The sequence below is a fragment of the Lithobates pipiens genome, unplaced genomic scaffold (assembly GCF_037356315.1).
Source record: "Lithobates pipiens isolate NorthernLeopardFrog02 unplaced genomic scaffold, aLitPip1_a1.2 Scaffold_30, whole genome shotgun sequence".
In the NCBI taxonomy this organism is placed as follows: Eukaryota; Metazoa; Chordata; class Amphibia; order Anura; family Ranidae; genus Lithobates; species Lithobates pipiens.
In genome coordinates this window covers 91,649,323-91,667,317 of record NW_027507791.1, presented here as the reverse complement: position 1 = coordinate 91,667,317, position 17,995 = coordinate 91,649,323, and the positions used below count along the sequence as shown (strand labels likewise).

Sequence of the window (17,995 nt, the reverse complement as noted above, 5' to 3'; positions counted from 1 at the left end):
TGGCTGGAAGTAATTGGGAAAGACCTAGGTGCACCCTTGCAGAAAAACACAGATCTGGGCGATATATGGCATGGAAAAACTGTGTGAATGAGCCCCAATACATCATAAAATGTTTTATTTTTTTTGTTAATGCAATCAGTCTAACCGCTTGAATTTGACTTGATATCAGCCTCTCGAAATCCCTGTAAAGCATAGCTCAGAGACAGTGAGGGAGAAGCAGCACAAAGAACCAATCAGGCGTGCTGCATTGCATGGACTATATTAACAGGAGAAGAGAGAGTGACAGAGGAGCTTATCAGGCATTATCTGAGGGTACAATTTCAACAAATAATGGGGATCTAACGGTGCCAAGTCTTGGTACATTTCCCTCTTCTTACAACCTTTAAAATTGTATATATATTTTCCAGTCTAGTACCAAAGAAGTAAACGAGATACAGGTGAAATATTTAAAGGTTTTTTTTTTTCGTTTTTTTTTTCAGTCCTCTTTTTCTACAACTCCAATTAGCAAGCGGTCTTTGCACAGGACACTTTCTGATGAGAGTATCTACAGCAGTCAGCGAGAGATGGTATTTATCAATGCACGCACATCACTCCTGGACCAGGCACTGCCCAATGATGTTCTCTTCAGTAGCACCTACCCGTCTCTGAATAAGTCTCTGCAAATGCGCAGACCATCATATACTCTCGGTATGACGTCAATGCATGGTAAGAAATGTCACAATATAATTTGTTGGAATGCTCTTAATCAAATGTATTTTTCTATCCCTTAAAGTGGTTGTAAACCTCAGTCATGAAATCTGAACAAAACGCATATATCTATAGTGTTTACTTATCTCACTCCAAGTGGTGCTTTGTTCCTCTGTTATCAGCATGAGTCACTTCTGAGAAGTTTTCCCGACACATCAGATACATTTGTGGTGGAGAGGGAGCTCAGCGCAACAGCTGTCTATTCAGAACTCAGCTCTGTATCATTCCTTCGCTCCTGTTTGCTGTGTGGAGGAGGGTGTGTGCCTTTCATCCAATCAGCTCTCACACAGTGTAACTGCAGCTCTCCACCCCTCCTCTGTGGTACTAACAGATGGACAGATGTAGAAGGATTTTTTTTATTTTTTTTTGGAAATATATTTTTGATTTTTACACATCAAAGCATACTAGGGAGAAAGAAAAAAATAAAAGAAAAATACAGTAGCTTTTACTGGCACAGCTGTTAAAGAAAAATAGTAGGGCAACAAAAACATCCCTTAATAACCCGCCCCCTGCAATACCTGTGCAAGGATATAAAGACATTTACATTTGAGATACAGCCTAGGAAAATTTCAGCATGACAGTACCACCTTTACCGGAGCTCCCCAGACATGATTGATATCGGAGTACCTAACATCACTACCAAACACAATCTGATGTCCCCCCTGTCCCTCAATATGAGTAATCAACCCGACTTATAATTACGACAGCCTCAAGTAAGTGTGGATGAGTCAGAAGTCCAACCTTGCCATACCTTCTGAAATTTTTTGGGACATCCACTATTTTGTTATGTGGCTTTATAGAATGACAATGCCTTATTAAGGTCTTCCAATAAGTCAGTGGGGGTGCCTCAGCTTTCTTCTAATGTAGAAGAATCGCTTTATGTGTATAAAACAGAGTAATAGATAGTAAGGTCCTCTGCGCTAATTCTTCCACCAGACCAAGTAAACACACAGCAATAGTCAAGGATATACAAAGAGCTGTAATATCATCAAGGGCTCGAACCACTGCCTACCAGAAAAGCTGTATTAAGGTGGTTGTATAGTCAATTTTGGGACTTTAACCTACAGGAAAGTCTATAATAAGGCTTACATAGTTATAGTTACATAGTTAGTCAGGTTGAAAAAAGACACAAGTCCATCCAGTTCGCGCACAGGGGATTCCCGGCAGACACCGGACCCTGCTGGAAAGAAATCTCCTGCACGCATGCGCAGGAGTGACGATATCGCGGCTCCGGCCACTCACAGCGCCAGAGCCGCGATACCCCGAAGAAACGCTGAGGGAACATGTTGGCTCCCTCGGCGTGGATCGGGCCAGATGTCGGGGCCTCGTTCTAAGGTAAGTATTTCATAATGAGCTAGTATGCGGTGCATACTAGCTCATTATGCCTTTTCTTTTGCAGGTGAGTGTAAAAAAAAAACTTCAGTGGGTTTACTACTGCTTTAATGGGCATTGCCAAAATGTATGCTCAAAGTCTGCTGGAGAATGCTGGCAACAGTTCGCCGAGTCAGAAGCCGAAATCTTGGCAAGTCTGGTGCAAGTGTAATGCAGGCCATACATGGTCGAATTTCGAACAAATTTTCTTTTCAAAATCAGAAAATTTGTTTTTTTTGTCATCCGATGGTGCCATCATTGATTTTCTAAATTCGGCCGTGGCCGGGAATCTTCCTTTCTCCCTATAAATTTTCTTTTCTTATTACATTTCTCGCACGATTCTCCCATCATTGATTAGAAAATCTTTTGTTTTTCAAAAAATTTCCAACATGTCCGATTCTTCATATTTGATTTCCACACGAAAATCGGCTGTTGCTGCAGCCCACTAATGGTGCGAAATTCATATGAAAATTCTTAGATATGGTTTTCGAAAGAAAATTCTTTCAAAATTCGAACCGTGTATGGTCGGCATAAAAAATCCGATGGAGAATTTATATTGAATGAGGTGGTTCTTGGAGGACACCAAATATTTAAAGGGGCAATTCTTCATATCATCACAATCATTGCCTTGAAAATTGGGTATCGCAGATATCCACCACTCCCTGACACTTTCAATAGATTTAGGTCTAATCATAAACAATTCTTTATAGGCTTCGGACAGGCTCTTGTGGAGTTGTTCCGATGCCAGCAACTGTTCCAGGTCTGAGGATTGGATCTGTAAAGCTGTGCTTCCTAACTGAAAAGAAAGCATAGCACAGTTGCAGGTAGCTGGAAAAAATACCAATTGTGAAATTGAAATTTGGACTTAAGTTCATTAAAAGTAAGCAGCTGCCTGCTTCCTACAATATCCCTAAGCTGCCTGACCCACTTCTCTGCCCACATAATGGGATCCGGTATTGCAGCAATATTAGGCAAATGGTTGATTATACCAGAGTAGCATAGAAGGAGAATGTGTGTGTGTGTGTGTGTGTGTGTGTATATATATATATATATATATGTGTGTGTGTGTGTGTGTGTATATATATATATATATATGTGTGTGTGTGTGTGTGTGTGTGTGTGTGTGTATATATATATATATATATATATATATATATATAATTTTTTTTTTTATATACACTGCACCTAACTGAAAATCAACTGCTTGCTAGAAGTATATTAGAATAAGTACACTAGGAACAGCCTGCAGTGACATATAGCTAAACTGTATGCAGTGGATATATATATATATATATATATATATATATATAATACACTCCAACTAACTGAATAACCTGCCTGCTCAAACTTGGTCCCCCTGAGCCATGATTCGCGAAAGGCACCCTGCCTTTGGCCAATTATGGCTCCCTTAGCTGAGGGCGCTGTGATTGGCCAAAGCATGCAGGTCATGGTGCATGCTCTGGCCAAACATCATACAGCAATGCACTGCGCTCCTGCAGTGCATTATGGGCCGTTACGCGTCGCTTGAATTTGGCATGAACGGCCCATAATGTTCGGTTTCCGATGAACGGGTGAACAGCCAATGTTCGCGTCAAACTCATGTTTGGCCTGAACAGAAAGCTCATCCCTACTCAGGAACTGCATTCTGTACACAACAAATAATTCTAAAGAACATTTCCAAGCTTAAAGTGATATTAAAGGTTCAGTCTTTTTATTTCCTTTTAAAATAGTAAACATGTCATACTTGCCTTCTCTGTGCAATGGTTTTGCACAGGGCAGCTCTGGTTCTCCTCCTCACGGGTCACCCACTGGCGCTCCTGGTTCCTCCCCCTTCGAGGTCCCCCTCCAGCTAGCCACTTTCTGGGAAAAGGGGGGTTACTCGTGGGATCCTAAGCCAAACTATGACACACCAGGTGCGGGGTGCCCCTGCTCCCTCATCACTGGATTTGATTGACAGAGTCTAGTGAGAGGGGAGAGAGAAAGCAGCACCACTGCTCTTGTGCACAGTGCTGGACTGGGATAGGGCTCAGGTAAGTATAAGGAAGGGGGTTAAGGGAAAACTTGCAACCAGAAGGCTTTTTTTACCTGAATGCATTAAGGTAAAAAAAAAACCTTTTGCCTTTAAAAACACTTTCAGCTTTTCTCATATATCGACAAATGTTTGCAGCAATGTGATAATAAGTATTATCACTGTTTTACAGTTCGGATGTGTTTGCAAAAGGCATCTCATTGTCTCAATTATCAGCTCCTGAAAACATTGGTTTATTGTAATCAAATTATTGACATATTCATGGAAGTTGGGATCTGACTATGAGGAGTTCTGCAATGCGTTTTGCAGTTAAGTAAACCGTCTATGTCAGAAGCCAGTGCTTAAGGTTCACTTAAAGGTTCATGTGAATGTTGTTTGTATCTGAAGTAGACGCAAAACTTTAACATGCTTTTAGAATGGCATTCCTATTTTTTATTTATTTTTTAAACTAAAGTCAAATAAATTTTATGTTGGTCTAATGTCTTTTATGCTGGGTACATGGAACTTGTGGTGCAGTAACGCACCCATTTAACACGTTTCTTCACACATCAAAGTGTGTTGCATTAAGGCAGCCCATTTAACAGAGTTGGCAACACAGTACCACAACGCACCATGGTGTGTTACCACATTTTATGGTGTGCTGTTATGTGTGTTCATTGGAGCTGTGTGGCCTAAGTGCTATTCAAAATGAATTTGAGCAATTTTCTCAATGTGTAGCAGAAGGGGAAAATAGAATAAGTATCCCAATAGCCTCAAAGCCTTTCAGCGATAAGACCACCACGATGTATAAAAGGTGGGGGGCTTACCAGATACAATTGACCCTCACTCAGGAGTGGTCAAGTAGTGCTCGTTTTGATATTCCACAGAACCTCCAACCTCCCACAGGGGTCTTATCAAATGATTACAACGCCTAGTATACCACAGATCCATATACAGTAAAGCTCCATGCAGAAATGATGCCATTAAAAAAAAGACAGTCTCAGGTTAAGCAAAATTTGAAAACTGTAAATGCACTTACTGTACATAAGTGGATGTTATACAGACAAATTGTATTACATGAATGGTCTATTTGCTCAAACCAGGATGGCCGTGGCTAGTTCGTGCATGTGCCGTGGCTTGGGTTCCAGCTCTGTCCAACGTGTTTAATCATACATTGTCATCAGATGCCCCTGATGGAATATCAAAACAAGAGCTACTTTACCTCTCCTGAGTGAGGATCATTTGTGTCTTTTATACCCCGTGGTCTGGATTGTGGCCCTATCACTAAAAGGCTTTGAGGCTATTGGGATACACATTCTATTTTTTTGCTTCTGCTACACATTAAGAATTCTCAAATCATTTCTGGGAATTCATAATTCTTATGTGTTTAATTGATGTTTTTACATTATGCACATTGTAATCACTTGTTAGGAGCATTATGTGCTTTTTTTAAGCACTGCATTTCTGATTTTCTATCTCATGTATACCATGTATTAGGGTAGTGAGCAAGCTAGTTTTTATTATTACGTTTTGGTCTCTAGCACGGTTTTTCACATTCAAAATTAATGGCACCACAATGAGCCAGCACATGTAATATGCATTACAGCAACACAACCACAATGGAAAAATGTGAGCCCAGCCTAATTACTAAGAAATTATCAGCTGTGTCTCTAACGCCTCATGCTCAGCAGGCAGAAACGAAGTAACTATTATTATGCAACATGAGTTTTCCCAAGCACTACCTCTATCTGGGCTGTAAGTATGCATGATGTCTTTTGAGTCATTTGTAGTATTTTTTCCCTTTTTCTTTTTTTTTTTTTTTTTTTTTTTTTTTTTGTATAATCTGTTTTTCTTCATCGCAGATAATTATAAAAAAACAAACAAACATGGGAAACCCAAAAAATATATTTCCAGAATTCATACAACACAAACATATTACATAGCATATATTAAAAAAAAAAAAAAAACTATTTCTCCTCCTCTCTCCCCAATCCCGAATATATTTTATCCCCTTTTCTCTCCATACTCCAAATCCTTTTAATTTGTCTAGTTCCTTTTAATTTTTATTACCCCACAAGGGTGAGTATGTAATTATATTGCTTAATACGTTTAATTTCCTGCCAGGTCTTATGTATAAGTCCAAGAGTTGGGGCTTGCCCATTAACCAAGCTACCTGATTCTATTTGAGCTATCAAATGATATTGTGAAGATCTGCTCATTATTGATTGACTACAGTCTGTCCAATCTATTACTTCCCATCCTGCCACCTTTTGTAGTTGTGCTGCTAAAAAATGCATTTTAGCATTTGGAACATCAAGGCCCCCCTTATCTTTGGGAAGTTGTAATGTATTAGGTTTAATGCTAGCATTTTGCCCCTTCCATAGCAAGGTTCAAAACAGGTAGTCTATTTATTTTTTTTAAACCATTTAAGTGGTATTCAGATCGGTGAATTGTGTAAGACAGAGTAACACTGGGGCCCACACAATTTGTATAAAATTTTCTATTTATCTAATATGGGGGCTAGGTTATAATTAATATATTCCATTAAATTTGAAGAGATCCTTGTCCCTAAATATTTAAAGGATGTAACAACCTGTATTTTATGCTCTATTTGTTGTATGGCCACTGTTAACTTATCAACGGGGAGTAGTACTGATTTTTCCCAATTTATAACAAACTCTGAGTATCTACCAAAATTTTCAATCAGCCTTATCACATATTGCAAAAAGAATGCCGGCAACGCAATCTTGAGCACAAACAGCAGTGCAACATCAAAATGCAAACATGTTTTGGCAAAAGCCTTCTTCATAGCATACAGATTTACAATAAATTCAAGTTTATATAGGAAAAAGTATCCAGTCCTCCAAAAAAAAGGGGGGCGGTACAATCTGATTTAAAATCATGTGAGGTTGGTAGAACCAGAGACAAAAGAGGAGGGAAAGAATGGAAGCACAGACTGAAAACTCAAAAACTAAAACAATTATTAACCCCCCGTAGAATTAAATTATTTTAAAAGCAAATTTGCATCCATTCTATTGCTCATTCCGCTAGGGAATCGAATATTAAATCTGTGTCTCCACCACCTCCCACCGAAGTAGGATATGGTGTGTGTACCCCTTCCCCCCAAACAGATCTTCTCACCTGTTCCAAACTGCAAAAGGAAAAAGACTCCAGATTATCATCATGGACTGTTCTAAAGTGTTTAGATACATATTTTTTGCATTGCTATTTAAAGTGTCATTGTAGTGTTCTGATATTCTAATGTAGTGCATCCCACATATTGTACTCTACAAGTACTGCAATCATTTAGGTAAACAATCCTCTTTGAGTTGCAATTTATAAAACTTTTTACTGGATATGTTCTACCTGTTGAAAAAGAAATAACAAACTTGATTTTTCTGTGTCTTTTACACTGTTTACAGGTGTTATAACCACAAGGATAGGAGCCCATTAATAGAAATAGAGAAGGCGAAAGCATAGTACCCAGAGTAGGAGCTTTCTTACTAGAAAAACTGCACCCCTGTCTTAAAATATGATGCAAAGTTTTATCCGCATATAGGACAAGGAGGCAGTGTTTTATGATAGAAACAAACTGTATTGTTGTAAGTGGTCACAAAGTGAACACCTCCCATCCCACTGGACGGTCCTTACTGGTAGAAGAAGAATTCCCTTTATCACATATGTTGATCTGTGTCTCCCAAAAATATTAATGCATCGTCTACGTATAATGAAATTTTATTGGCTCTTCCTCCTCTCTCAAAGCCCCTAATAGCTGTTGTCTATCTGATTGCTATTGACAACAGTTATATAGCCAATGTTGATAGTAACTGTGACAGCGGACACCCCTCCATGGTACCTCTAGTCAAACAAAAATACTTTGATATTCCACCATTTATCTGTATACATGCTTCTGGGGCTGTGTATAATAATTTGATCCACTTCACAAATCCTTTACCCAACCCGAATTTCTCCATAGACTCCCATAGATATGCCCACTTGACACAATCAAATGCTTTGGCTGTGTCTAGTGATATGGCTCTCTTCCGAACATTATCTGTTGGTATCTGTATGTTCAAAAAGAGTCTTCTTAAGTTCGTTGTTGTGAACCTACCCAGTATAAAACCTGATTGGTCCACATTCACCAACTTATGTATAACCCTATTTAGCCTATATGTTAAGACCCTTGCCAAGATCTTAGCATCAGAGTTTAAAAGCGAAATTGGACAATAAGATTCTGGCAATAGATGGTCTTTGTCTGGCTTGGGTATTACTATGATGCAAGCATCATTCATGGTTTCCGGTAACTTAGATGATGCATGTGCATGATTCAATACTTTCAGCAGTTCTGGCAGCAAGATGTCGCCATAGCTTTTATAGATTTCTGATGGTAAGCCATCTAAGCCAGGTGCTTTCCCATTAGGGGTGCAGACAATCTTTAAGTTCATTCTAATGATAAACGGCCTTACTCTGATATAGATCTTTATAAAAAGTAGCACATGAGGATAATATATCCTCTTGGCTATGGGAGATATTCCCATTTGATATGCGTATACAGGGGTTGAAGTTGGTTAGCCTGAGATTTAGTAATAAATGCTAAAATTTTCCCATTTTCTCACCCTCCTCAAAATATTTACTCCTTGCTAAAGATTGTTCCCTTTCAGCTTTTTCCATAGCTGTTTGTATATAGAAGTTTAACATCCTTCCATATAGCTTGGTTCGCAGGTGTAGGATTCTGAACATATTGAAATTCTTTTTGTTGTACTTCTCCTGTCAGTAAAGTTCCCATTCCCTACTTGTCTTTTTAAACCTGCTTATAGCTTGTATCATTGACCCCCTGAGAAAAGCTTTCATAGTATCCCATAACACCTGAGAAGTTGTTGATTTTGTATTTTCAAGAAAAAAAAAAATAATTTGCATGGACTCCCCCCTGGATCACCTGTAGCCATGAGGCATCCATGTGCCAATAACTTTTGTTATGTGGTTTAATTTTTTTTATGGTCAGCAAAACGGGAGAATGATCCGAGATCCCCCTTGCCAAATACCGTATATCAGAAACCAGGGAAAAAGCTAATTCCATGCCCAGAGCCAAGTCAATCCTGGATAATGTACCATAAGTAGAGGAGCAACAAGTATAATCGTATATACTCCAGGATTAAAAAGGCGCCACATATCACACGGTCCCATCTCCCACAGATGGATGGCAAAGGGAGTCTCCAATTTTAGGCCCGTCGGGTATCGATCCATACTCGCATCACATACATTATTAAAATCCCCCTTTATCATTGTTGGGATACCAGGATGTTCAGCCAGAAATATGCTAATCCTCCGCAATATTTCTTAGTTATAAGGTGGTGGTATATATACTGATCTTATTATACATTTAGTACTAAATACGGTAATGAACATACCAATAGGACATATCTACGCTGGGGATCTATCAAAGTCTGTCTGCAGGAAAATTGTATCTTGATTGATATTAACAGGCTAACGCCTCTTGAATATATAGAGAACCCTAAGTGGTACTGAGTTAGGAAACTTTGTATTTTGTAATAGAGGGACAGTGTCTTTTGTGAGATGAGTTTCTTACAGACAGACTATTGATGAATGATATTGTTCCAGAATGGAGAAAATATCCCTTTTTAACCGTCTCCTTCAATCTTCTCACTTTCCAGGATACAAATACTAACTCATTAGCCATTATCCCCATTTGTTATATCTATAGCCAAGATAAAGAAGGAAACATAACCTGGTATTTCAAACGTAAATTATAGCATATATTAATATAATAATAACCCCGACATATGTGCATATGTGAGAGCTACTCGACGGGGGGTGGGGGGGGGGTTAGATGGGGAGAGAGAGGAGGAGAGAAAAAAAAACACAGGGCCCTCCAACACCCACCCTCACACACCCTCATTCTAAAACATTTTCCCCCAAGGAAAAAAAAAAACTGTTATCCCAGGCCTGAATGTGAACATCCACCTAGCTGCATCACACTCCCCCTACTTTTAGCTTATAATGTTTAGGGCAGGAAAAAAAAAGCAAGTGACTTTTTCTCAGCTGGGTATATCTTCAATCAGAAAACAGATGTTGCTCATTTTTGTCCAGCCATATGGTGGCCTTTTTAGAATTATCAAAAAAAATTGTCTCATCTTTAACAATAATCCTCAGTTTAGCTGGGTATAACATTCTGTATGTTATTTGAAGTTTACGAAGACGCTTTTTAACGTCTAAATATTCTGCCCTCGTTTTTTTTGTATTTCAATAGAGTAATCTGACCCTTTAACTTCTATAATGCCCTTTGTTCGTGCCAAGGCCATTATTTTATCTCTGTCACCAAAATGCAGCATTTTAACAATAAATGGGCGTGGAAACTTTCCTGGAGGAGGGATCTCGATGGTATCCTATGAGCACGCTTGACAGAGATGAAAGGGAAAAAATGCTTTTTTGTCAAAAATCTCCAACAGCCAATGTTCAATAAATTCTATAGCATTTTCTTCTTTCCATCTGTTCCGGGAGGCCCAATATCCTGACATTTCTGCGTAATCTGTTTTCTAAAGCATGGTGTTTGGACTGTAAACCCACTGCTTTTAGATCTCGTTGCATAGAGGCCAAAGTATCTTCAACATTGCTAATTCTATCCTCCACAGCAGTTGTGCATTCTCAAACTTTTTCCATATCGTGGCATGTAATGGTACTTTCCTCACGTAAATACTGAAATTGGCTTGACGATGTGATTAATGTAGGATTGCATATCTGTACCACTTGAAATACATATTTTAAGGTTGGTTATCCTCCCTGTTCATTTTGTATGCTCTTTGATAACAGATTTACTTCCAGATCTCTTTTCATCCTCCTTGTTCCCCCTTTCCTCCTCTGTGTAAGCTTATTTGTTTCCCTTTCTTAGTATGCATGAAATGCTGTGGCATCACCTATTACACAAATCTGCTCGTAGTATGTATGCTGGTACTTATGTGGTCTGAGAAGCAGTTAGGCATACTTCAGTCCAGTAAAAAGGACGCACATTCTCTTCTAATCTGTTGGTTTTACATCTGTTTATACAGACATGTTCAAAGAGAAATATTAATGCAGCTATCCAGCTGTGACATGGTTCTCAGGGCATTGACCTAAATCTGCTGTCGTATGTTGTACCTGTTCCCTAAAGTGACTCTCTTCCAAGAAAAGTATAGAGAAAGCCAGTGCTGAATTCTACTTTGAGAATGTTAAATTCCTCCTGCCATTCTGATGCTTTGGGTTAAATGGTTCCAAATCTCTGACCTAGAGGAAGTATAGAGATCAGAAATGTGGATACCTCACACACACATTTACAGCATGCTTGTTCAAAGCAAGTATTTATCTACATACGCAGTAGTCCTGATGAAACTGTACCATCATAAAACGCGTTGAAACCTTCATTTGGATTAGTTCACCTGCAACATTGATTATGTAACAATTAAAGGCCTTACTCATTTAATTATAGGTGTTCATTTTCCAGTCCAGTATTGCAGTGTATTTTATATATTGGGGAAGTGTAGCATTGTTTCCCCCTTTTTTAATGTTGTAATGAATCTTTTTTTATGTGATTTTTAACTAATTTTAAGTATTTTATATTTGGCATGTAGTGCCAATAACGTATGTGTGTGTGTATATATATATATATTATATATATTATTTTTTTTTGGTGACAGAAAAGGTATTTACACGCTCTGCTCCAGTTTTTTCTCAACTTCAAAGTTTGTCACTCAGAAGTATTTGAAACCAGCAAAGAAGCTAGCATTTCAAACGAAGGCCAGCAATAGCAGCCCCCATACATTTTTCATGACAGAGTCACTTTAATAAGTTTTAGTTTTTTGTTTTGTGTAATTGATCAGTCCAAGTTTAAGAAGCCAGAGGGAAGAGCACATCAAAGGGTGGAACTCTGGCACTGTACAGATGATCTCAGATTCAGTAACTAGATGGTTTCCTCAGGGACAAAGGCATAAAACCCAAAACAGGTTTTCATGACTGTCGCTGCTCCTGCAAATATGCCAGCAGATGTTATAGAACTAAATGCCAGCTTAATCAGTTATTGTCTTGAATATGGATTTTTCAAAAAATATTCAACAATTTCCTGCTTGTTAATTTTATTTTTCAGGTGAATTTTCTGCCTCTGATACCTCCCTCACAGACATTCATGATCAAAGAAGGCAGCCTATGCCTGACCCTGGACTAATGCCTCTGCCAGATGCTGCATCTGACCTGGAGTGGTCAAACTTGGTGGATGCTGCCAAAGCCTTTGAAGGTAAGAATTTTACAGTAAGCAGGCAGCAGAAACCTTACTATACTTCCCAGGCCATTTAAAGAGGAAGTAAACTTCCATCTTTAAATCTTACCTATAGGTAAGCCTATAATAAGATTTACCTATAAATCTTATGTATAGGGAGTGTAAATATCTCCTAAACGTGCACCATTTAGGAGATATATACTGTACATGCAGCCAGTGAAATCACTGGCGTCTGCGCTCTGAAGGCCATTTATTCAGAGCACTGTCCCATGACCGGCAGCGCCCGTGCGCGGGATTGATGTCATTGCGACCCCGGCCAGTCACAGAGCCGGAGTCCGCGAACCCGGAAGCCAGAAGGGTGAAGATGGAAGCTGTCTCCAGCAAAGACATGACATCGCTGGAGGGCTTTTGTTTTGAGGTAAGTTTCACATAAAGTGCTAGTGTTTGATGCATACTAGCACATTAGGTCTTTGCCTTGCAGGTTAGAAGAAAAAAAAACATGCAGTGGTATACAACCGCGTTAAGGCTTTCTATCCTGTATAGCTTAATCACTTGCCGACCAGGCTTTTTTCAGGCACTTTTTGCTTACAAGTTTAAGTATTTTGTGCTAGAAAATTACTTAGAAACCCCAAACATTATACTTCTTTTTTTTTTTTTTTTTTTAAGCAGAGACCCTAGGGAATAAAATGGAGATTGTTGCAATGTTTATGTCACATGGTATTTAAGCAGCAATTTTGCAAACGGAATTTTTTCTTTATGACAAGATCTGAGGTCACAAAGACCCCAAATTTCTTCTTTACCTTTTTAAAGCAAAAGATCAAAAATATAAATGTTTTATCTTGTGCCAACCTGGACCAGAAGTGATGTCATGTTGTCACTCCTGTCCTCCAAGGCCATAGAGTCGATCAAAGAGCATCTAGTCTTTGATCACCTAAGGGAGCGTGAGGAGGGGACGTCCCCTTCTGCCGCTTCAGAAAGCATTCCAGCGGCTCATGAGCCATTCGGAATGCTTTCATGAGAATGCCGGCTGCAAAAAAAACTGTAATATCTTCAGCCGTAATCCCTGTAAGCCACTTGCAAACCTCAATTGTATATATACGTGTTGCGATCGGCAAGTGGTTAAACCTGTTCTCCGGGTGAGTCACAGAGTTGAGAAACTCAGTGTCCAGACACGCGATTGTTCCTTCTTTCCATTAGTTAGTATTGTTATACAAGTTTAGAGGAAAATAAAAAGCTATGTCCATTGCTTATATTTGAAGCCACTCTATCAATCTGTGGCTGCCATAAATGATTCTATCTTAACCGCTTCCAGACCGCCCACCGTACGTATACTGCGGCAGGGCGGCCCGGCTGCACAAAAACACGTAACTGTACATGATTTTGTGCATGCGGTGTAGGGCGTGCCACACTCGATGTTGTTGGACACAGCCAGAGCCAATCAGTGGGTCCAGTCGTCACAACCTGCCGATTGTTCACAGGAGACACGGAGCAGTGGTGTGCCTATGTAAACAAGGCACACCACTGATCTGTCAGTGTGGAAAAGAGAGATCTGTTTCAGCTAACCTGAAGCACAATCTCTGTTTTCCTCCAGTGGAACACTCTCCCCTCCCCCACAGGTAGAAATCCCCTCCCTAGGACACTCTTACCTCCTTTATCGCCCCCTAGTGTTAACCCCTTTCCTACCAGTGTCATTTATACAGGGATCAGTGCATTTTATTTATTTATTTTTTTAGCACTGATCACTGTATTGGTGTCACTGGTCCTCAGAGTGTCACTTAGGGTCAGATTTGTCCGCCACAATGTCGCAGTCCCACTAAAAATTACTGATCTTTGCCATTAATAGAAAAATAAAAAAATATATTAAAATGCCATAAATCTAACCCATAGTTTGTAAACGCGATAACTTTTGCACAAACCAATCAATAAAAGCTGATTGGGATTTTTTTGTACTAAAAATATGCAGCAGAATACTTATTGGCCTAAACTGATAAAGAATGTTTTATTTTTAGTTTATTTTTTTATATTATTGGGAATGTATTATAGCAGAAAGTAAGGAATATTGTTTTTTATTCAATATTGCTGCTCTTCTTTTATTTATAGCACAAAAAATAAAAACTGCAGAGGTGATCAAATATCACCAAAAGAAAGCTCTATTTGTGGGGAAAAAAAGGACATCAACTTTATTTGAGCACAGCGTTGCATGACCGCCCAATTGTAATTTAAAGCAAGGCAGTGCTGAATCGCAAAAGATGGCCTGGTCAGGAAGTGGGTAAAACTTTCCCGGGGGGGGGGGGGGGGGTGGGTGGGGGGTGTGAAGTGCTTAATTAAAGAGTACAGGACACAGACAAGGTGTTAGACCCTGATTGTTATATAAAATTACAAGCTGCCCAAGTAAAACTGTTCTTACAGATTGTAAGTGTAGTGTTTTGCATAGACTTTTTCTACTTTACTTGCAACAATCTTACTGTGTATTTAACCACTTGCCCACTGGGCTCTTAAACCCCCTTCCTAACCAGACCAATTTTTAGCTTTCGGTGCTCTCACATTTTGAATGACAATTACTCATTCACGCAACACTGTACCCATATGAAATGTGTGTCCTTTTTTCACATAAATAGAGCTTTCTTTTGGTGGTATTTAATCACTGCTGTTTTTTATTTTTTTTTATTTAGCGCTATAAATGAAAAAAGACTAAAATTTTTGTAAAAAAAAATAAATTTTTCTTAATTTCTGTTATAACATTTTGCAAAATTAATAATTTTTCTTCATACATTTTGACCAAATGTATACTGCTACATATCATTTGTAAAAATAACCCAAATCAGTGTATATTATTTGGTCTTTGCGAAAGCTATAGAATCTACAAGCTATGGTGCCAATCATTGAAAATTGATCACACCTGATGTACTTAACAGCCTCTCATTTCTTGAGACCCGTACAAATACCCCCATATGACCCCTTTTTAGAAAGTAGAAGTTGTCTTTTTTTTTCCCCACAATGCTTTGAAGTATGATTTTTTTTTTTTTTATTGTTTTTTTTTTTTTACATAATTGTCATAAGTTATTTCTCACACACAGCATCTGCATACCACAAATTACACCCTAAAATACATTCTACTACTCCTCCTGAATATGGGGATACCATATGTGTGAGACTTTTTCTCAGCCTGGCCACATACAGAGGCCTAATATGCAAGGAGCACCACCAGGCGTTCTAGGGACATAAATTCCACATATCATTTCTAGACTACCCTTTACATTTTTGAAGGTCCTGGAGCACCAGGACAATGGAAACACCCAAAAAATGCCCCCATTTTGGAAGATAAACACCCCAACGTATATTCTGAGGCATAATGAGTCTTTTGAAAATGTAATCGGATGGAGCATGAATGTGGATGGGTGAGCCAGGGATGGAGCATGAATGTGGATGGGTGAGCCAGGGATGGAGCATGAATGTGGATGGGTGAGCCAGGGATGGAGCATCAATGAGCAATGAATATGGATGGATGAGACAGGGGATGGAGCATGAATGTGGATGGATGAGCCAGGGATATGGAGCATGAATGTGGATGGATGAGCCAGGGATATGGAGCATGAATGTGGATGGATGAGCCAGGGATGGAGCATGAATGTGGATGGATGAGCCGGGGATGGAGCATGAATGTGGATGGATGAGCATGAATGTGGATGGATGAGCATGAATGTGGATGGATGAGCATGAATGTGGATGGATGAGCATGAATGTGGATGGATGAGCCGGGATGGAGCATGGCTGAGCATGAATATGGATGGATAAGCCAGGGATGGAGCATGAATATGGATGGATGAGCCGGGGATGGGATGTGGATGGATGAGCCAGGGATGGAGCATGGCTGAGAATGAATGTGGATGGATGAGCCAGAATGGATGAATGGATTAGCCCAGGGATGGAGCATGAATGAGTATGGATGAGCCATGGATGGAGCATGGCTAAGCATGAATATGGATGGATGAGCCAAGGATAAGCACAGATCAGCCCTGTGGGCACTTCAGATCCAGCCCACAGCACTACTGCATCGAGCTCCCTCCTCTCCTCACATGCTGTACCGATTGGCAAGTGGGGAGGAGCCAAACCCAGACATACTCTGGTTTGTTTGCAAGTGATCACTCCGTCATTGGACATTGCTTCAAAGAGAACTTCCACAAGTGAACCCCTCAGCCCCTTAGACTCTTCATCATTTGTAAATATAATATTCGTACCTCACACTTTCTAGCTTGTCTAGGACTAGGTTGTGCTCCCAGATTTCAGTTCCATCTTTCTTCTATCATGTACACAGCTCCTATACCTTTTGGCATTGCAGATGCATGTTGTGCGCTATAAAACGTAATGGTTTCCCAAACTACAGACATGAATCAGCAAGTTAACCTGCAAACATATTCCACTGTAGTGAAAACAGTCACAGCCTAGAGTAGCAGCTCTGCTCTGAATTTAGGAACCGTGCAGCATTATTCCATTCCATCACAGGAAGCTGTTTTAGGTGGATTTTGCTGGCAGGAGCAATGGGAACTTGTGGGATTTTTGAGGGAGAGCGAGAGAAAACTAAATGCAGATGCACTTAGTTCATAATTTAGTTCAGCATCATGTGCTTTTTGACAATAGTGATCTTACATTTACATATCTAACTGATGAAATTAAGATTACAGATTGCAAAACCCTCTTTGTTTTAACACACTGCCTATTGACAAGTATTTCATCTTTACAGTATGTACGTGTCACAAAAGTTAAGTGTAGAGATAGCATAACTTCATCAAACCCAAACTGTTTTGATTTTCAAAAATTGAGCTCAAATAACCTTGAACCAATAAGGCTTCATGTACACTGCTGCTGGTAAATGGATGTTTAGAAGCAGTTTGGTGTTTTTCTTCAGCTGCCTCTGAACTCTCCTCTGTTTTCTTATCAGTACATGTACACAAGCTCCTTTATTGTAATTTCTAGGCAGTTGAGTTTAGAGGCATTTTTTGGAAAGCAAAAACATGCGTTCAGAGGCATTTGAAATGCCAAATGCCTGTAACAGTGTGTAAAACTCGCATTTAGCCTCGTTTCGTTTTAATGGAGATACATTTTTGGCTATTTGCAAAAAAAATAAAAAAATTCTAAGCCTAAACGCGGCATGTAAACACGACAAAACTGACATTTTTAAATGTCGGTTACTATCTGTAAAGTTAAATTGTTCAGGAGAGATTTCAAAATGTCCCGTGTACATTAAGCCTTGTATAACCAAGCTGTGTCAAAGATAAACTGTCCACCCCTTCTACCAAATGCTTTTCCACTCTCTTGCATGTCAAGCTTATTGTGAATCTGCATTACAATAGTTACTTTCAATGGAACAGAAGTCTTGTTTCTGAAAATATTGTTCCTTTAAAGCATGTAGATATTATTTATCTATTTTTTGTGTGTCCTTCACACATTGTGTTCTTGTAAATGAATACCACCAGGCAAGGATGTGCAAGGAGCAAGGATGACAGGCATAATGCAGTCATCAATAGCAACCTATCGGACATCACCATTGATCACTAGAAGAGGCACAGCAGCGACTCCATTTGCATTTATATTAAATATAGGCAGAA

At 39.3% G+C, this 17,995-nt stretch overlaps 1 protein-coding gene across 5 annotated transcripts in view; it reads left to right on the top strand.

The window, feature by feature from the left end:
• SIPA1L1 (signal induced proliferation associated 1 like 1) overlaps positions 1 to 17,995 on the top strand; it is a 407,147-nt gene that overhangs the window by 381,455 nt on the left and 7,697 nt on the right. For all 5 annotated transcript variants that reach the window (XM_077464604.1, XM_077464603.1, XM_077464605.1 and 2 more), the window contains 2 exons: positions 480 to 705; positions 12,261 to 12,407. In XM_077464604.1, coding sequence (XP_077320730.1) covers positions 480 to 705; positions 12,261 to 12,407 — 373 coding nt within the window. The remainder of the gene's footprint in view (positions 1 to 479; positions 706 to 12,260; positions 12,408 to 17,995) is intronic.